Source organism: Podarcis melisellensis (assembly GCF_964234715.1).
Source record: "Podarcis melisellensis genome assembly, chromosome: 7".
NCBI classification, from domain to species: Eukaryota; Metazoa; Chordata; class Lepidosauria; order Squamata; family Lacertidae; genus Podarcis; species Podarcis melisellensis.
In genome coordinates this window covers 80,075,182-80,094,418 of record NC_138539.1, presented here as the reverse complement: position 1 = coordinate 80,094,418, position 19,237 = coordinate 80,075,182, and the positions used below count along the sequence as shown (strand labels likewise).

The window sequence follows — 19,237 nt, the reverse complement described above, 5'->3', positions numbered from 1 at the left end:
GTTAAGTCTTCTCGACTCTCAGCATTGTTCGATACCCTTGACAATGATATCCTTCTGTAGCGGAGTTGTGGGTGGGTGGCACTGCTTTATGATGGTTCCAGTCCTACTTGGATGGACGTTTCTAGAGAGTGATGCTTGGAGAGAGTTCTTCAGCCCCGTGGAGCCCTAAACGGCCTTGGTCCAGTATATCTGAAGGAGCGTCTCCACCCCCATCGTTCTACCCGGACACTGAGGTCCAGCGCCGAGGGCCTTCTGGCGGTTCCCTCACTGCGAGAAGCCAAGTTACAGGAAACCAGGCAGAGGGCCTTCTCGGTAGTGGCGCCTTCCCTGTGGAACGCCCTCCCACCAGATGTCAAAGAGATAAACAACTACCAGACCTTTAAAAGACATCTGAAGGCAGCCCTGTTTAAGGAAGCTTTTAATGTTTGATGTATTATAGTATTTTAATATTTTTTTGGAAGCCGCCCAGAGTGGCTGGGGTAGCCAAGCCAGATGGGCGGGGTATAAATAATAAATTATTATTATTATTATTATTATTATTATTATTATTATTATTCAGTGGGGTTTCTCACTGTTCAATTTTATCCTCTAAATCTACATGAAACCACTGAGTTGGGGTCATCTGGGGGGGTTGGAGTACATTGTCAGCAATATGCTGATGACACTCAGCTCTACTTCTCCTTTACATTTGCAGGTGAGGCAGTGGATATGCTGGACCATTGTCTTGCCTCGGTAAAGGAGTGGATGAGAGCCAACAAACTGAAGCTCAATCAGATAAGACTGAGGCACTGTTAGTGGTTCAGAGATAGCCTAACTGTTGTTTATGGTCTGGTAACCCCTAGGTTTAGAATGACTGCAACATGTTATCTGTACAGCTACCTTTGAAGATGGTTCTGAAACTTCAGCTAGTGCAGAATTCGGTGGCCAGGTTGCTCACCGTGACTAGAGGGTTTGAGCATATTACACAGATCCTGGTCCAACTGAACTGGCTGCCAATGAGTTTCTGGGCCCAATTCAAAGCGCTGATTTTGACCTATGAAGCCCTAAATGGCTCAGAACCACAATACCTCAAGGTCTGCCTCTCTCCATATGAACCTACCTAGACCCTGATATCATCATCTGAGGACCTCCTTCATTTCCGTCCTCCACAAGCAGTCCACAAGGTGGCAACACGAGAACACGCCTTTTCTGCGGTGGCTCCTCCTTTGTGGAATGCTCTCCCAAGGAAGGCTTGCCTGGCGCCTTCATTATACACCTTTAGGCGCCATGTGAAAATGTTCCTCTTCCACCAGGCCTTTGCCTGATAAGCATCTTACACCCTTTTTAAAAAAGGTTGTGGGAGGCGCAAGGGGTGGTGGTTATTGTTTTTTGTGTGGTGGTAGTTTTTATCATGTATTTCCTACTTTTATGTTGTATTTTTGTGTTGTGAGCCGCCCTGAGATCTGCGAGTGAAGGGTGCTATATAAATTTTAATAATTAATAACACCAACAACAAAATCAATAATAAGTCAAATACCCATTAGCAGTGTGGTTCTGGATCTAGATCTGCTCCGAATGTGGTCATTGGTGTTGGAACATATTTTTGTGACTCTGACTTCAGGTAATGTCTGTAAATTGCCAAACATTGGCTGAAAAAAGAATTCTAAAGATACCTGTTATAGCTGGTGGATAGAAGAGAGGAAGTGTGCTGCCTTTTTGGCATGCAACAAGTTCATTACTTTGAAAGCGTTCTGCCAGTCAGCATCTGGCTAATCTGCTATATAACTACTGCAAAACAGATACAAGATTTGTCTTGCCTGCTTTTCAAAACAGAAATGTATCGCTTGATTACATTGTTAAATCTTCATTGTGATGTTGATAGTTTCTAGCGCTACTCATATAACGTGTCTGGGCAAACCTATTAAAGCTTTGTTTGCAGTTTATTGCTTTACAGTTTGTAAAACATGTATCAGGCTGTTTTTACATTTGTGTTTGGGTTTATTCCCCTGCAGTAGTTGTTCTATTTTTAGAAAGAAAAACTGGTTGAAAGATCTTTGCTTCATTCTTCATCTTCTTTTCTTTTTCTTTTTTAGTGGTCTAAAAAGTACTGCTGTTTTCCTTTAGGAATAAGTCTTGTCTTATGTAATTGGTAGGCACATGTGGCTTGTATGGCTGAAAGTCTTGCATGACTACAAACCTGTTTGATCAAAAGTGGAATCAAAGGATAAGGAGAGTAAGGAACGGTGGCTTCTTTTCTGTTCTTCTTTGGACACTAAATGTGTAATGAAAGGAGAGATCAGAAATGACATTACGCATTCTCTCAGAGGTGCAGTTGAGTTGGTAGAATGCAAAATGAGCAGATCTCAAAGGTAAAATGTACATTTGTTGCTCCATCCACTTGTTTCTGGACCCACCCACCACTGACATGTGGCTCTCAGGCTGGAAAAGATCCCCCTTTAATATATACTGTTAGGTTGTGATGAGGTAGAATTATGAAGGAGCCAGTTCTTGTTGAAAGTATGCACTACACTGGTGCTGAAAGCCCTGTTTTCATGCATGTCTGCAAGCATGATTTCTGTTGCAACTAAGCAGAAAGAAGCTCATTATCATGTCTGGAAGAGCTTTCCTAATACAATTACACTAGAGAGACCACACATGGTGGGGAGGAGAATATAAAAGTTTTGCAAGTAAACTGCTAGTGCAAAATAAATCACTTAAAATCAGGACCACACAGGCTCTTGCTGACCTTTTACATGTTGGTGGCTTGTCTCATCCACTTTCTACTCTCATGCCCACTACTCGCTCAGATCTCTTGGAGAACCATTTCTAGAAAAAAAAAATCTGAAGAAGTGTGCATGCACACGAAAGCTCATACCAGTAACAAACTTACGGTAGTTGGTCTCTAAGGTGCTACTGGAAGGATTTTTTTTAAATTTGTTTCCACTGCGGCAGATCAACACGGCTACCTACCTGTAACTAGGAAAAAAATGTCATAGTGATGAAAGACCTGGACTTGGGGGAGGAGTTGCTATTTGTTAGAGTTCTTTTATTGTATGGCTATTGCTTTTACTCTCATAAACAACATTGAGGTGCCAAATAATTACCCTGGACACAAGGAGGGTGGAAAGTCACAGAAGACAATTAGATGGCAATGGTTAAGATAATTTGCTTTGAAAAAGTTTTTTTGAATGCTAAATTCTGGTCTGGAAAGTTATAGTCACCTAACAAGGACAATTTTTTATGTAAGCAACTACTGCAAATAAAACTGGGAAGTAAGAACATTTGGAGAGTGTAAAAAAAATAATTGTGATGCACACAGAGAAATTGTGCATCTTGAGGAAAACGGAGTTTGAATATGAAGCAGAATGAAAGCGTGTGATTCCAAAAATACTGCATATCTATACCATGTTCTGTATGCCATTTAATACCGTACATATAACTTTGGATTTTTTTTGGAACATATACGAAGTTTTACATGAAGAATTCTGCACCTTTTCCACTTTAAAGTTGTGTGGAGTTCATGCAGTTCAGAGTACAGTTCCTTGCAAGTCTGGTTTTTTGTGGGCAGTTTAGAGACATCATCTCATGTGATCTGACTGTGTACTTTGGTTAGTGTTTGGGGACACTGGAGGTGTGGAATAACAAATTGCTGAGTGTGGGAACTAGAACCATGAAAGTGGGCTTAGGTTTCCATGATTTTTTACTTGTAAGTTCAGTTCTTTGGGAGCTTCTCAATTGTTTTCCTCTCTAACAGATTGTAGTGGTGTTGACAGTTGGATATTCTTTCTGGAAAAGCGGATTTATGTTTAATATGAACTTTTAGTGTCACGTAATTTATTAAAACAAGGTCTGAATCCCCACAGATTCTGTAAAGTTTCATTCAGATACTTGGAGACAAATACTGTTCTGTCACACATAGAGTTACAGAATTAAAGGTCTTACTGGAGTATTTGTGTGTACAGTTAAATGCTTTGATATATCTGCTTATAACTGTGGTTTTGTTTCTTATACCTTACAATCCCACCAGCATAACATATCAGCATACGTGGTGGGTATGTAACTATACACAAGTTCTGGAAGCAAGTTGTAATGGAGATTGATATTATTGTTGGCAAACAATCACTTGGATTCTAAGCTATGTCTCTTATCCATTTTTGACAGTGTCAGTGTTGACTTAACCTCTCAACAATTAATTCTGTATCTGTTGGTTGCCACTTGTCTAGTGATCTCTCCAGGGTGGAAGGATGCATCTTGTTAATTCTATGCATCTGTGGATTTAACAAGTCATATTTATTGTCATTTCTGAAAAAAAGCTGACTCATAAAATATGATTCCCCGGGTGATGTGGACCCCTTTGTTTCTGCTTGGGGACTGTGATGCATATGACCAAACATGGTTGGCGTATTCCCATTAAATATGATTTATTTGGCAACATTCATGATTATTTGGCATTTTTGGTACAAATATGAACCTTGTACATATATTCTATGCTACTTTTTAAAGCTTTTTTATTATCATTATGATGGTTACTTGATTATCTTGTGATTTTATTCATCTTGCTCTTATGATTGTTTTTATTACTACTTTTAGGTTGATGTTTGGTTTGTTTGTACATTAAAAAATAACCCTGCTTGTATTCATTGTTTCATGGTAGGTGATGGGATTCCAAGGGAAAGCAGCCCATTTATCAATAATGACAGCATGGAGAGAGGAAACATTTACGAAGGGAAAAATATGGCTCTTTTTGAGGTACTTTTGATAACTTATTTCCCAAAATCCCTGTTACTAGGTTCTAAGTATGAAGTGTTACATTTATGTATTTTTATTCAAGTAGCAGTACTTGCTCTGTTTTCTTGCAATCTATTCTGTAAGACCAGGGTCAGAATAGTCCCACTGAGGTTAATAAACCTAAGTTAAATATGAGTAACTTAGGTTTGTAAATTTCAGAGAATCTACTTAGGACTTAGCTGCATATATAATCCTAGGGATCCACAAATTGTCACTTCTATGAAGTCTAATACTACCATGTTGATATATAACACTAAATCATGATTTGTTGCTACTGTACAAGGAATAAGCTTGAGGGAAATCCTGAGTTTTTGCACTCCGCCTCTCCAGTGTTTGGGAAAATGAATTTAGTTTCACTTTCCCCTAACCTTGGCTTGTTGTGTTGTGGTGCAAAACAAACTTTGGTTTTTTCAAAACAGGCCAACTTCAAACCACGAGTCAGTAAGCTGCTTGTTTAACCAAGCAGAGTTTGCATTAAACTATGATTTCTGGTTTGTATGACATGACAAGCCAGGATTTGTGGAAAATGAAACTAAATGCATGCAAATGCTTTCTCCAGGCCGCATGGGGAGAAGAGAGGGGAGTGTTGAACTCAGCCCTCAAGTTTGTTTCATGTAATAATAATAATAATAATAATAATAATAATAATAATAATAATATAATAAAATATAATTATTATTATTATTATTATTATTATTATTATTATTATTATTATTATTATTATTATTATTATTATATTTATACCCCGCCCTCCCCGGCCAGAGCCGGGCTCAGGGCGGCTAACACCAATAAAATAAAATCACAGTAAAAACATAATAGGGGGAAAGAGAGGAAGGGGGGGGACCAATTTAAAATATAGGTTAAAATGCAATTTAAAATGCAGCCTCATTTTATTTTAGCAAATATTTGTAGCAAATATTTCCATTGAGGCTCATCAGCCAGCTGTAATGAAGCATTTGCATTCTGAATAAAAAGCTGAATGACCTTACAGAGAACCATTTTGAAAGATTTGCTCCACTTGTTTGAAATTAGAAACTGAGCGAGCCGTCAAGTTAAGTACTTCTTCACAAAGCACATAGTTAAACTATGGAACTCGCTTCCATAGGAGACTATGATGGCCACCAACACAGATGACTTTGAGGACTAGACAAATTCATGGAAGAGACGGCTATCAATGGCTACTAACCATGATGGCTCTGCTCTGCTGCCGTAAGTTGAAGGCAGCAATGCTTATGAATACTAGTTGATGGAGGCCGTAGGAGGGGAGAATGTTCTTGTGCTCGAAAGGCATCTGGTTGGCTACTGTGAGAACAGGTTGCTGGACCACATGGGCCATTTGATTGTTCCAGCATTCTTACATTCTTAAAGAACTTTTCAGCCCAACCCTGCATGCCTTTTCCTTCACTCATTTCCATTTTTCATTCAGTCCTTCCCAGTTGGTCCTAGCATGTTGGAATAAAAAATACTCACAACTTTGCTAATGTTCTAAGTGGCCTGAACTGTAAGTGGAAGGACTTGCATATCATATCTTTCTCTATATGTATGTTCAGCCCAGCCTGGCATGACTTCCTCCTTCTTTTTGTTTTTATTCTGGAATCCCAGATAGCTCCAGTTAGCAAATATAACACCATTTGTCTTGCCTTCCAAATGATCCTTCAGAGTGACTTATCTAGCTTCCTGTATCTCTACATCTTTTAAACTTGAGTGTATCCTTGGAACAACCTTAAGCAACCTTTAAGCCTGCTTGTGTGTCATTGCCTTATTCAGAGAGGAAGGAAGTAGCACTCACCAAAGCTTGGGAGGTTGCCATGGCAAACACATTTATCTCATGTAAAACTTGAGTAAATATAATTTGCAATCATGAACTCTATTTACAAAAAATATCAGAATTACTTAGGAGAGTTTGAATTTGAACGTTTAACCATGTTAAGAAGGATCTTAGCAGAAATAGACCTGTGGTTTTATTTTGTACACAAATAATATTTGTTAACAACTTTTATTTTGCAATAATAACAAAGAATCCTTGAAATCCTCATTATTTCACAGCAAAAAGGTTGTAGCAGCAGAATTTGCATAGATATATGATGCTTTTACCTGTTCTGAAATGTGTTCCTATATATTGGACCTTGATATTTAACATATTTTTCAAAATCCCAACAGGAAGAAATGGATAGCAACCCCATGGTATCATCTCTTCTTAATAAGCTAGCCAACTATACCAATGTTACTCAAGGAGTGGTAGAACATGAAGAAGATGAAGATAGCAAACGTAAGGAAATAAAGGTACAAATGCCAAAACTTTTAATTAACAATTGGTAGCAGAGCTTCTTCATTGGAGAGGTGGGCTGTCTGTCATACAAAATAGGTAATAAATATTACCGATAATGATAAAATGAAATATGATTCATTTCTCTCAGTTCTATCTAGGAAAAATTAAAATATTGCTAGTTATCACCCATACATACAACAAGTTTACTTTTGGAGAGTGTCAAAATACACACTACACTCTGTTTTTTTCTCTTCCCCTTTTCCGTGGTTTGGAAAGAGTGACACAATGATCATGGATATTAACATGCCAATAGAGGCAACTGAAGGAACAGTTGTTGCCATGGGCAAGTGGCTGGTAACACCTCTGATATATTTCTTTTTCTGGGGCCTTGCAAAATAGGAGATTTTGTTCAAACTTTAAAATTTTGGGCCATGATCAATAAGCCCTAGAATTATTCAACCTATAGCCACAGAGCATACTAAAGGGGAATACAAGGGGGCTAGTACTCTGTGACATTCTTCACACAATGGGGGCAACCGAAGAGAGACCAGACAAAACCCAAATCTGTCAGGAGCCAGCTGAAGTTGAAGACTCTGAGGGAGTGCATCTAGATCTTTGCCAAACACGACTTTCCCTGCTATGGTGGGGCAACTCTTATCCTTCAGTTCCAATTTTTCTTGCTCCCCAAAATAGCTTCTTTTCTGTGGTTACAGTTGCGTTAACTACTCTCAGAAGATATGGCCTTGCACTATTGTTCTTGTCTGATCATGGTCATACCTACATTTGGGTGAAAGACTGAGAGCCATGTGACTCTGATTGTGTGTAGTAGAAGCTTCTTTCCTAGGGCATATGACATACATTTCTGAGGTTGTAGTGTGAGAAACATAAAAGCTCCTCAAAGTGTTTCTGAATATTTCTGTGATTCTCTATGTGTATATGTTACTGGTTGCATCCCGTTTCAGAGGCTTTTTAGCCTTTATGAAAAATTTGTTTCTTTGGGGAAAAGGCTGTCTTGCTTAATCCAGATACATTGGTCAAAAAGTATACTAACGATTATGTTTTCTGTGGGTTTTTTAGGCTCCACGTATGGGCACTTTCATTGGTGTGTATCTGCCCTGTCTACAGAACATTTTAGGAGTTATCCTATTCCTGAGACTGACATGGATTGTGGGAACAGCAGGAGTTCTTGAATCTTTCATCATTGTATTCATGTGCTGTTCTGGCGTAAGTACAACTGCCACTTTTTATGTTTAGCTCTACATGGGGCTGCCCTTGAAGCTGTCCCAGAAACCAGCGGGTGCAGAATGCTGCAGCGAGGCTCCTCACAGTGTCTCTGCCATGGGAGCATATTCACCCAGTGCTTTTCCAGCTGCACTGGAGTACAGGGTCAGATTTAAGGTGCTGGTTTTGACCTTTAAAGCCTAGGACCCTCGTACCTATGGGACCGCCTCTCCTGGTATGCCCCACGGAGGACCTTAAGGTCCATAAATAGCAACACCCTAGAGGTCCCGGTCCCTAAGGAAGTTAGATTAGCCTCAACCAGAGCCAGGCCTTCTCAACACTGGCTCCGGCCTGGTGGAACGCTCTGTCTCATGAGACCAGCGCCCTGCGGGATCTGATTTCTTTCCGCAGGGCCTGTAAGACAAATTTGTTCCATCTGGCCTTTGGCTTAGAATCAGTTTGATTCCCTCCCCCCTTTCTTTTTCCTTTCTCCTCCTGTGAAGAGGATGCATCCTAATGTTTTAATGTTGTATTTTAATCTTTTTTAAATTGTATTTTAATCAACTTGTTTTTATTATTGGTTGTTAGCCGCCCTGAGCCCGGTCTTGGCTGGGGAAGGCGGGGTATAAATAAAAAATTATTATTATTATTAAATGCTGTTCTGCATTCTAGTGATTTTCCATTGTCGTCTTGTAACTTTATTCAAGCATTTACGGGGAGCAAGCTATGTAAAGCAAGACTGGGTGCAAGATAGATAGAGTTTATATGAGCCAGTGTGGTGTAGTGGTTAAGAGTGGTAGTCTCGTAATCTGGGGAACCGGGTACGCGTCTTCGCTCCTCCACATGCAGCTGCTGGGTGACCTTGGGCTAGTCACACTTCTTTGAAGTCTCTCAGCCCCATTCACCTCACACAGTGTTTGTTGTGGGGGAGGAAGGGAAAGGAGAATGTTAGCCGCTTTAAGACTCCTTAAAAGGGAGTGAAAGGCGGGATATCAAATTCAAACTCCCTCTTCTTCTTCTTCTTCTTCTTCTTCTTCTTCTTCTTCTTCTTCTTCTTCTTCTTCTTCTTCTGTTGCTATGTTCTAAGTGGCTGTGTTATGGATATTGTAAAGCAACATCAAGTAGCTTTCAGGAAGGCCAACATTTTTAGCCTCATTTGTATATCTCAGTCTCTAGTGCCAAAAGAACAGCACCTTGTTTAGGCTAGGATTTCTCATGAACGAACCTTTTTTTCAGTTCAAAAATATAATGCAAGCCAAGTGTAGTTGCAGTTCAAAAAATAGAACTCTTTTGTGGCTGATTGGTGGAAAAGGGCTGTGCCAAGTAAGGGCTTAAAAAGACAATATATTTATAAAAATGTGTTTTATCTGTGGCACACAACACAGTCACCAATGAATTAGGGAGATAAGCCATTGTCCAGCTTGAGCATCATGAGGATGGGAACTAGTTGTTTCTCTTCCTTCTGATCAAATTAAAGGCTTAATTGGTGTCAATGCCCCTACCCCACATCTAAATCAGAGAAGAGATACTCTTTCTGGGTCACCCAAGTCTTTTGCTTTTCTTTCATTTCATTTTAGATTCTGACACTGTGAAAGAGATTTTAATTCTCAGGGGAAGTCATACATTCAATGAGAGAATAAATAGGATGTGAAAACAAATGGGAGGCTCTTACCCAACAGCTGATTGGCTTGGTCACCAGTTTGGACAGTTTCCCTTACTTTTGTTTCCAACTGCTCTCACTTTAAATAGCAACATCATTTCCTAACAACTCATCAAGTGAGATATTGTTTCCGAAGTTCAGAGCCAACAGACATGGGTTCCGTGCCATTGTAGTGATTTGGGCTTAAGTCTGCACATGTTTCAGCCCTGGAGCTTTGACCCATACCTGGCTTTCTTCCATCTCCTGATTTGATTTCATGGCAAGGAATATGACTGAAAGAGGAAAACAGTTCTTTCTAACCTTGAAATGTCATCCTGTTAGAGTGTTTTGGATATATGGGTTTGATTTTTGTTTTTCTGTTAGGACGATATTAAACATACATACTATATTTGTGTTTTAGTTAGGTTATGGAAAACTAGCATAACATTCAATATGTTTAATAGTTCCTTAAATCCAAATGCATTTTTGAAAAGATTGGGTTGTATCCAAGAATGTCACTCAGCTTATGGTAAGGTTTTGGTCAGCGGAATGGGAAGGGAAGCAATTTTTTATTATTCCTCCCTCCAGTGCAGCCCCCCACATCCTTCCTAAATCTGCTCTAGACCATCATAGTAGTAGTAATAATGGGGCACAAAGCAAAGGGGACTGAATGAAATTGTTTCCCTGCCTGTTCCACTGATGAAAGCCATACAGCCAGCTGACCAATACCTATGAATATTCCTTTCTTTCTGGTAGACTCACAAAATATTTTATTTTAGGTTTTATGGTACAAACAGTGGTTTTCTTTCCCATTCCTGCAGCTGGACCTTCCCACTTGCCATTTTAAAACTACTGGAAGCACACAGACACACATATATAAATAACCCAATCAATTCACATCTATTTAAGTGTCTTGTGCTTCACCTGTTCTGAGGGGCTTAACTGTTAGAGAAACCAACTGTCAGACATTCTCATTCTCAAACTTTGCCTGTTGTATTATTTGAGGGCATCTAAGGCTGCAATGTTAATGCCAAGCAGACGGGGCCTCCTCAGTGCCTAAACAGCTCTGAACTTTGAAAGGAAGAATGGGATATAGATATGTATAAATAGCTTCTCTTTGCTGTATTAGTAGGCAGATGAAAAGGATACATGGGTGATGGTTAGTCTTTCTCACTTCTACACCAAGAATCCAGTGTCTTGAGTCTTTGTTTATACCAGCACTACATAAATGAAGAGTAATATGTGCTTATGCGGGTGGCGCTGTGGGTTAAACCACAGAGCCTAGGACTTGCCGATCAGAAGGTCGGCAGTTCGAATCCCCGTGACGGGGTGAGCTCCCATTGCTCGGTCCATGCTCCTGCCAACCTAGCAGTTCAAAAGCACGTCAAAGTGCAGGTAGATACTGCTCCAGCGGGAAGGTAAACGCTGTTTCCGTGTGCTGCTCTGGTTCGCCAGAAGCGGCTTAGTCATGCTGGCCACATGACGTGGAAGCTGTATGCTGGCTCCCTCGGCCAATAAAGCGAGATGAGCGCCGCAACCCCAGAGTCAGCCACGACTGGACCTAATGGTCAGGGGTCCCTTTACCTTTTAATATGTGCTGAGTCAGTAACCATCAGTAAAACTTATGCCTTGGTTCTTGTCTCCACTTGAACCATTTTAACTACAGTGTCTTCACCAATTTATATACTATTGCAAAAGCATGATTTCTGACATAAGATGCAAGAATAAGGAGATGCCACTGGCATTTCATATGGATCAACAATTTTAGTGCTCCCTTGTACTTGAATGCATACATCTTTTGCTTTTTATAAAGATTTAACTCGTGGGTCCTGCACCCTCAATGTGCTGGGAGCTTCTGCTCTTACTATACTAACTGTCGTCAGCTGTGGTTTCTTAAATTTGCTAGTAAAATTCTCCAATATCACTTTTTTTTTTGCAGACTCTGCTAACTGCAATATCAATGAGTGCAATAGCAACAAATGGTGTAGTTCCAGGTAATTACAAATTTTACTTATATATTAAAAGTATGTTTAGTGCACATGCTAAATGATAATGGAATACAGATGAAATGCTTCTCACTCTGATGAAGTGGGTATGTGAGGAGTGGACAACAAAGTATCTCCTGCTGTTCTGGGCACAGGCACACATTTCCTAGGTCTGTCAGTGGGGTAGGTACCAAGGAAAGGCTCTGGCATTCTTCCCATAATGATGCTTGTTCCGGTCTCTCTCTTCTTGCCTGCTTTCTTGAGGACAGCTTACTCTGATGGAACAGGACTGACTATATCAAGGTGCCTGCAATTCTGCCTGCGCCTGACTAGTTGGGGGCGGGGGGGTGTCTGCCGGTGTGTCTGCAAAGGCCTTACCTTTGCTGCTCTTACAGCAACGGCAGCAGCATTGTAGCTAACTAAGCCTTTCTATATCTCTTCCCCAATTTGCATGTGGAAATGGCGAAACAGCGTACACAAGAGACTTTATCAGAAATGGGGCACCTATTTCAGCCCACAAATGTAATTTAACCTTGACCATGAGCTGCAGCCCAACTTCGTTTTTACTTCTGAGTAGACATGCATTCTGCAGTGCTTTCAGACAGTGTGTTGGCTGTCACTATAAGAAATTTGATACTGGTACTATTTTTCTTTGAATTGATATGTAGCAACCAAATAGCATTCACATTTACGCTGGCAGGAAACATTAGAAATTCAGCCCTGTCTGTAGCTGCACAATGGCACTTGCCTACATATATCTGTGGGTAGGGTTGCTTAATGAGACTGTAAAGCAAGCCTTCTGTTAAAACACAGGCAAAGCGCTAAATGTGCAGCATGATATTGCATTTTCTGTCATAACGAATTAATAAATCTTATAACATTAAACAATCTCCCAGATCATGGATTGCTTCTGACCTTTGAATTCTCCTCCAGTGTTTCCTTCGTTCTCCTTGATTTATGAACAGTGAAGCTGCAGTTATTATTGCAGCCACAGCCTTTCCAATCTCTTCCTTAGTGCTACTTGATACCTACTGTTTTATAATCTAAGCACTGTTAGCCAATTAGCCAGAGCAGAGCACAGCAGGAACCCTTTGTTGTTAGTGGATTATCTAGGCTTTTTTAGTTGCTACCTTCTGAGACAATGTTCCAGATATTGTTTGCTTTTAGATGTGGTCCCTGTTAGGTGCAAGGTATCACTCTCAGAAAAAGGAAGGGGGCAAGTATGGCTTCTTGCATACAGGGAGGGATACCCCTCAGGTATGCAGGAAACGCCTTACATTTGAGGAAAGGCCTCCTACTTCCCCCAGCCCCCCAAATCCACCACTATCTCACCCCATTTGGTCACTTTCTGACGTGCTTTTCTAGCCCAAATTCAGCACTCACTTGCTTGCTTACAGAAGCCTTATGCTGCACTGTCCTGCAAGTCTGCATCGCATGACCATACCAAGTCAACTCTTAAACTCTTGCCCTCTCCTGTCTCCTTGTTACGAATCTATTTTTGACACAGAGCATTAGGGATGCAACAGGTTAAATAGTAGAAATTGCAAATAACGTGAAAGTCCGTGTCTGACCTTTGTTGCACACACTCCTATCTGCATTCCTGGGGGCAAATGTGCATGGAGCTCATTAAAGGTCACTCTTTGTTTCACACCTGCTTGATATCCTAAAACAGCACATGCTGCTGCATCAGTTTTAAAGGAAAGAACCTATAAGTAGCATCATATATATATATATATATATATATATATATATATATATATATATATATATATATATATTTGCTTTCGTAGATTTTCACGGGTACAGGAATGCAGGTTTTGGTGTCCTCGGGTGTCTTCCCGTGTAAAAGTTGGGGTGTCTAGGCGACGTTTCGACGAGGTCTCACTCGTCATCTTCAGGCTGGTGCTTTCGGCTTCTTGTTACTGGAACAGAGCAGGATCTCAGTGTTTGAGTTCCTATAAATACTGTTGAGGGGGTGTGGTGTATATATATATATATATATATATATATATATATATATATATATATATAAATTTTTATTAAGTTTTTCTTTAACAATAATTTTAACAACCATGTTTACCAATTGACAATTTTTGAACTTCCACCAGCACCTCCCTCAATCATCCATTTTTCATATCTTTTCACATTTTCTATGTAATAGTGCCGATTTGAAATTAACCTTCCATGCCGATTTGAAATTAACCTTCCAAAATTAGATATCAGAAAGATCACAAATTCATTGAGGACTGGGGAAAGTTTACGGAATATCTGCAAACTGTATGTGATGAACAGACAACGCTAGTGGGTTTTAAAGAGGCTTTGTGATAATACAAGGTATATTGTAAGATAAGTAGCATCATTTTTGGTAAGAATCTTCATTTGAAGTTAGAAGAAACCAGGCTTCTGTCTTTCATGCTGCATGTTCTGTAAGGAGGGCAGGGAGAGGGAGGCTCCTCTTGTGAGTCTCCAAATTAATCCACTTTTTCAGATGCCTGAGATAGTTGCACACTTTCTGTCTTTCCTTTCCTAACCACAAATCACAATCACACTATCCCCCATGAATCTCCTGATCACCAATGCTAATGTACAATGAACAAGGAGAAACAATAGTTGATGTTCTGAAAGAATTGATGTTTGCATAAAATTTAGTAAGTTTAGAAAAGCTTGCATGGTGTTTAGTAAGTAACAGTACAATCCTATCCATGTCTAAGCAGCCTGAGGTTGCAATCCAGTACCCGCTTGGCAGGAAATAAGGCCTATGGCACGCAGCGAGGCTTACTTCTGAGTAGACATGCAAAGCACTGCATTGTTGATTGCTATTGTAGTGTACATTGCTATCAAAGTTAGAAGTAAAAATGCCAACTAAACATGTTAAGATGGGGGGAAAGAAAGAGAAAAAGTTCCAGACTACATGCAGAGAGGAATGTAATGAGGAATTTCCATTCAAAAATAAAAATAGAATGACATGTTATTACAAAGGGGGGGGGATTTATTTCAGCCTAGTGCCGAATGCATTTTTGGAAAACCACCTGAGGGCCATATGCCAGTGGTTGGTGGACCCAGAGGCAAAAAGGGGCAGAGCAACAAATGTATCAAAAATCCAAGCATCTGGGGCGATTTGTAGTGGGATATCAACAGGAAGCAGGTCGCTTAACCCTTTCTCAACCCTAATTGGAAAATAATTTGTATAGTAGGCAACCCAGATTTGTGAGACTGAATTATGGCAACCATACTAATGTCTGAATGATGGAATGCATTTTTAAAAACAAAAAACACCCATTGCATTTTCCTGGCCTCTCCACTGGTCCAGTTCTCATGTCATAGTAGGCAAGTTCACATTAAACCATTAACGTTGCTTTACCTGGGCTTTTAACTCCTCAATAGCACATGGAGGAAAGCAACTGTAATCCTTGGCATAGTGTTGCATCTGAACCAGGAATTGTGGTTTGCTTGGCTCCTGCAAGCAACGTTCAGTAAGCCAAGAACAAACCTTGGTGGATTCAGCTATGATATAAATTCTAAAGAAAATAAGACCCAGAAAAATTGGGTGGTCCATAATGTTGCTTGCCCAAACGATTGATAGCTAGGATGGCATTATCAAGCTACTCCTTTTCTGAAGCAGCTGCACTGCCTACCAGTCTATTTCTAATTCAAAGTGCTGGCTTTGAACTATAAATAAATGATATGAGTTCTGATAATCTCAAGGAGTGTCTTCTCCAATATCAAGGATGGGGAATCTGTTGCAGTCTGGTAAGCAAGGAGGTGCCTTCCTTGCTGGCCAATGGGGTGTCCCCAGAGCCCTTTCACCTCCTTCCCAAAGGCCAGTAAGGAAGGTGGCTCATACTGAACTTTGGAAAGGTGGGCACAAGGTCTCTGAGATGCTGTCAGAGACCTCCCGCTCCCTTCCCAAAGCCCAGTAAATGAGGAAAACCTGCTGGGTACATGGGTGGTGATGGGAAATAAAGGAGAGTAGAGAACAGTGGGTTTCCCTGGCTCTCCATTTATTTATTTATCCCACCCACCTACCTGCATAAGGTTGGGATCACAAAAGTAAAACAAGTGCAGTAATAATATTATTTATACCCTGCCCATCTTACTGGGTTTCCCCAGCCACTCTGGGCGGCTTATAACACATAAAACATTGTAAAATATTATGCATTAAAAATTTCCCGATACAGGAGTGCCTTCATGTGTCTTCTAAAAGTCAGAGAGTTGTTTCTTTCCTTGACATCTGATGAGAGGGCATTCCACAGGGTGGGTGCCACAACTGAGAGCTTGCTGTAGTTTCTGGAATTTGTGGTCTGGCTTGCCAATTGTTGTTGGTGTGCTTCTGTGCTTGCTTTTGCGGGGGGGGGGGGGTTGTGTTCATAATATTATTCGCATGGGGGGGCGGATCTAGTGAATTTGTGGTCCTTGGTCTTTCGTTTCTGGGCATATTATGTGTATTGTGGGCACGTTCTTGTGTGTGCTGTACGCTATGCCTTACCATTTCCTGCCCTTTAAACTCTGCTTCTCCCTCTTTGTATTGTCCCTTGTCCCTAGTTTAAAGTGAACTCCCCTCTTCCTTTGTTTTATAGCCTGTTTGGGGGTTGAAGTGTCCTTTCCCTTCCTCATCCAAGCAGTGTAGTGTTCTGTGGGTTGTGTGAGCCCAATTTTTAATGCTTTTTTCTCCTGCCTGCCATTTTCTGAGCTTCACTAGAACTCCAGGCCATCAGCCGCACCAGCCCATGGCATTTCATAGAAGCATAGAATTGTAGAGTTGGAAGGGACCCCCCCCCCTGCTGTTTCCACAAATCTTTGGTTCAGCAATCACTGCAGCTCTATTTTATTTCAATTTTTTGGTGGTCTCCATTAGCTCCAGGCCAACAGCTGCAGTAGCTCTGTGGAAGTCTTGGGCCATGGACAAGAGGAAGCTGCTGAAGGCTGAGGCCCTTAAGGCAACATATAAATCAGCTCATAAGCACCGCCCTCCTCTGATGGTGTCAACCTCTGCAATCGTGGGCGCCAAGCCCAATTGGCGTGGGGGGGAACAAGGGGACTGGTGAAGCTGCCGCCCTCCATTACATCCCAGATACCGTGGCTGAGGGCACTGCCGTTGCCAAAGGTGTTGTGTTTAAGGTGAGCCACCAGAGTCTGGTTAGGTTTCCTGCCCTTTTCTCTTTTCAACCAGTTGTTGTGATGAAGAGGCTCTGCCTGAAGTTTTTGTGCACCCTGAGTCCTTGTGGAGTCTTCTCTGAAGATGGATTTGGGGGATTTGAGGTTCCTTCCCCAGCCTCTCCCCATTTCTGTGCCACCTGATCCTTCACTTTCTTACTCTGTTTTGCTTCAGCCTGGTCCTCTCAATCTTTCTGTAGCATCCTTGCCCGTGACTAGTAAGGATCCATGCAAGCATTTGTTGCCTGTTTCATAACATAGCCCAGCTGCTGCCGCTGTTTCCTTGTAAACATAGCTTCACCTGATTCCTCAGATATTACTTCAAATCTTTTGGGTGATATACCTAAAGAGCTGCCAGTTATAGTTTCTAGTTTCTTCTCTGCGCTGGTGTCTTTGGCTCCTGGTTCAGATCCTACTTAGATCTTTGTGGCTTTATCTGTTTGACCCATGAAGTCCCAACCCTCTGTAACTCCAGCAATACCTACTGTTCCTGTTGTGTTACCTTTGCCAAACCACTGTTCACTGCCTGATAAACATGTGAACACATGGTGCCACGCACACAAGAGGGTGAAATCCATGTCTGCGCTCAGTGGTCTGCAAATGAACCGTGGACCTGAACACGATGGAGGAATCACCATCTCCTACTACATCAAGCGTTTCTTAAAACTATATTATTGTTGAGTTATGTTTGTTTGCCATTTGTTTGTTTGCCATTTTTTTATACTGTACAGAAATTAGTGGTTGAATAAATGAAGCAGTGTAAATATGTTTTGAATATTCTTGTGGCATTAAGTATTACGCTAATGTGTGTTTCATTGATGTTAATTTCACAGCTGGTGGCTCATACTACATGATCTCAAGATCATTAGGGCCGGAATTTGGTGGAGCTGTGGGAATCTGCTTTTACTTGGGCACAACTTTTGCAGGGGCTATGTATATTCTTGGCACAATTGAAATTCTACTGGTAAGTTGTCGTTTAAAAAGCTGATAACGTTAATGTAGCACTAACTACACATCCCCTGCTTTCTAATAAACTACAATACTGTTTTTATTAAAAAACATCAGAGAGAGAGAGAGCCATGAGACTTGGAAAAGTACATGTCCATAATGAATTTTATTTATGGAATAACATACTGTCTGAAATGAAGAGGCACAGAGCATAATATTGTATTTTTATTTTGTACCGTACTGTGGGACCTTATGGTGAAGGGTTGATAAGAAATCAAATTAATAATAATAATTAAAATTGGGATGACAATATTTAAGTGTTAGATAAAAACATTTACTTTTTTAAAGGCTTCCCTGAGTTAATTGGGCAATATATACACATACTTGTGTACCATGCATGCATTTATGAAAATTGCTGGCAGCAAGAACTACCTTAAAGAGAGCTGTTATCCTCTTCTTTTACACAGAAGAAATTCATTTTTAAAAGAATGGTGCTTGCTGTGATGCATGAATAATTTAAACCAGATTTGGTGAGCTTGTGACCCTCCAGATGTTGGCCATCATCCTTGAGTGTTGGCCATGCTGCTTGGGGCTGATGGAGAATGGAGTCACAGCAACATCTGGAGGGCCACATGTTACTCACACCTGAGATAGGATTTTTGCTTCACAGATATTTTGCCTACAAGCACTTTTATGCAAACTTAATAAATAGATTAACTTGCACAGATATTTTTCAGATTATATTTCCAAGTTTTATTCTCTAATACCATGTTGAAATAAAAGAAAAATCCTAATTTGACAAATGATGAAACGGTTGTCAAGTACTAATTTCCCCCAGTTTTGTTTTAAAAGCTAACTTTTTGAGGTAACAGTCTTGCTGTTCTTTGATTACTTAAGTGATCTGAAAGTTAACTGTCTTGGAATTACGTGCTAAAAGCTGTCTGATATTTGTTTTCCTCACAGAAATACATTTCCCCCAATGCTGCTATTTTTGACGGCGGTGAGGAAGCCATGTTAAACAACATGAGAGTTTATGGGACATGCATCCTTGCTCTGATGGCCCTCGTCGTTTTTGTGGGCGTCAAATACGTCAATAAGCTTGCCCTCGTCTTTTTGGCTTGTGTAATTCTTTCAATTTTTGCCATTTATGCTGGGGTTATTAAAACTGCTTTTGAACCACCAATCTTTCCGTAAGTAAAGGATAAGTTTTTTTTAAGATATGTGATTATTATTACAGCATGCTTTAAATATCTG

At 40.5% G+C, this 19,237-nt stretch overlaps 1 protein-coding gene across 3 annotated transcripts in view; it reads left to right on the top strand.

Annotated features, from left to right (window-relative positions):
* SLC12A7 (solute carrier family 12 member 7) overlaps window positions 1-19,237 on the top strand; it is a 96,799-nt gene that overhangs the window by 40,872 nt on the left and 36,690 nt on the right. For all 3 annotated transcript variants that reach the window (XM_081920030.1, XM_081920028.1, XM_081920029.1), the window contains exons 2-7: window positions 4,634-4,728; window positions 6,928-7,050; window positions 8,114-8,260; window positions 11,836-11,890; window positions 17,869-17,999; window positions 18,947-19,173. In XM_081920030.1, the coding sequence (XP_081776156.1) occupies window positions 4,634-4,728; window positions 6,928-7,050; window positions 8,114-8,260; window positions 11,836-11,890; window positions 17,869-17,999; window positions 18,947-19,173 (778 nt within the window). The remainder of the gene's footprint in view (window positions 1-4,633; window positions 4,729-6,927; window positions 7,051-8,113; window positions 8,261-11,835; window positions 11,891-17,868; window positions 18,000-18,946; window positions 19,174-19,237) is intronic.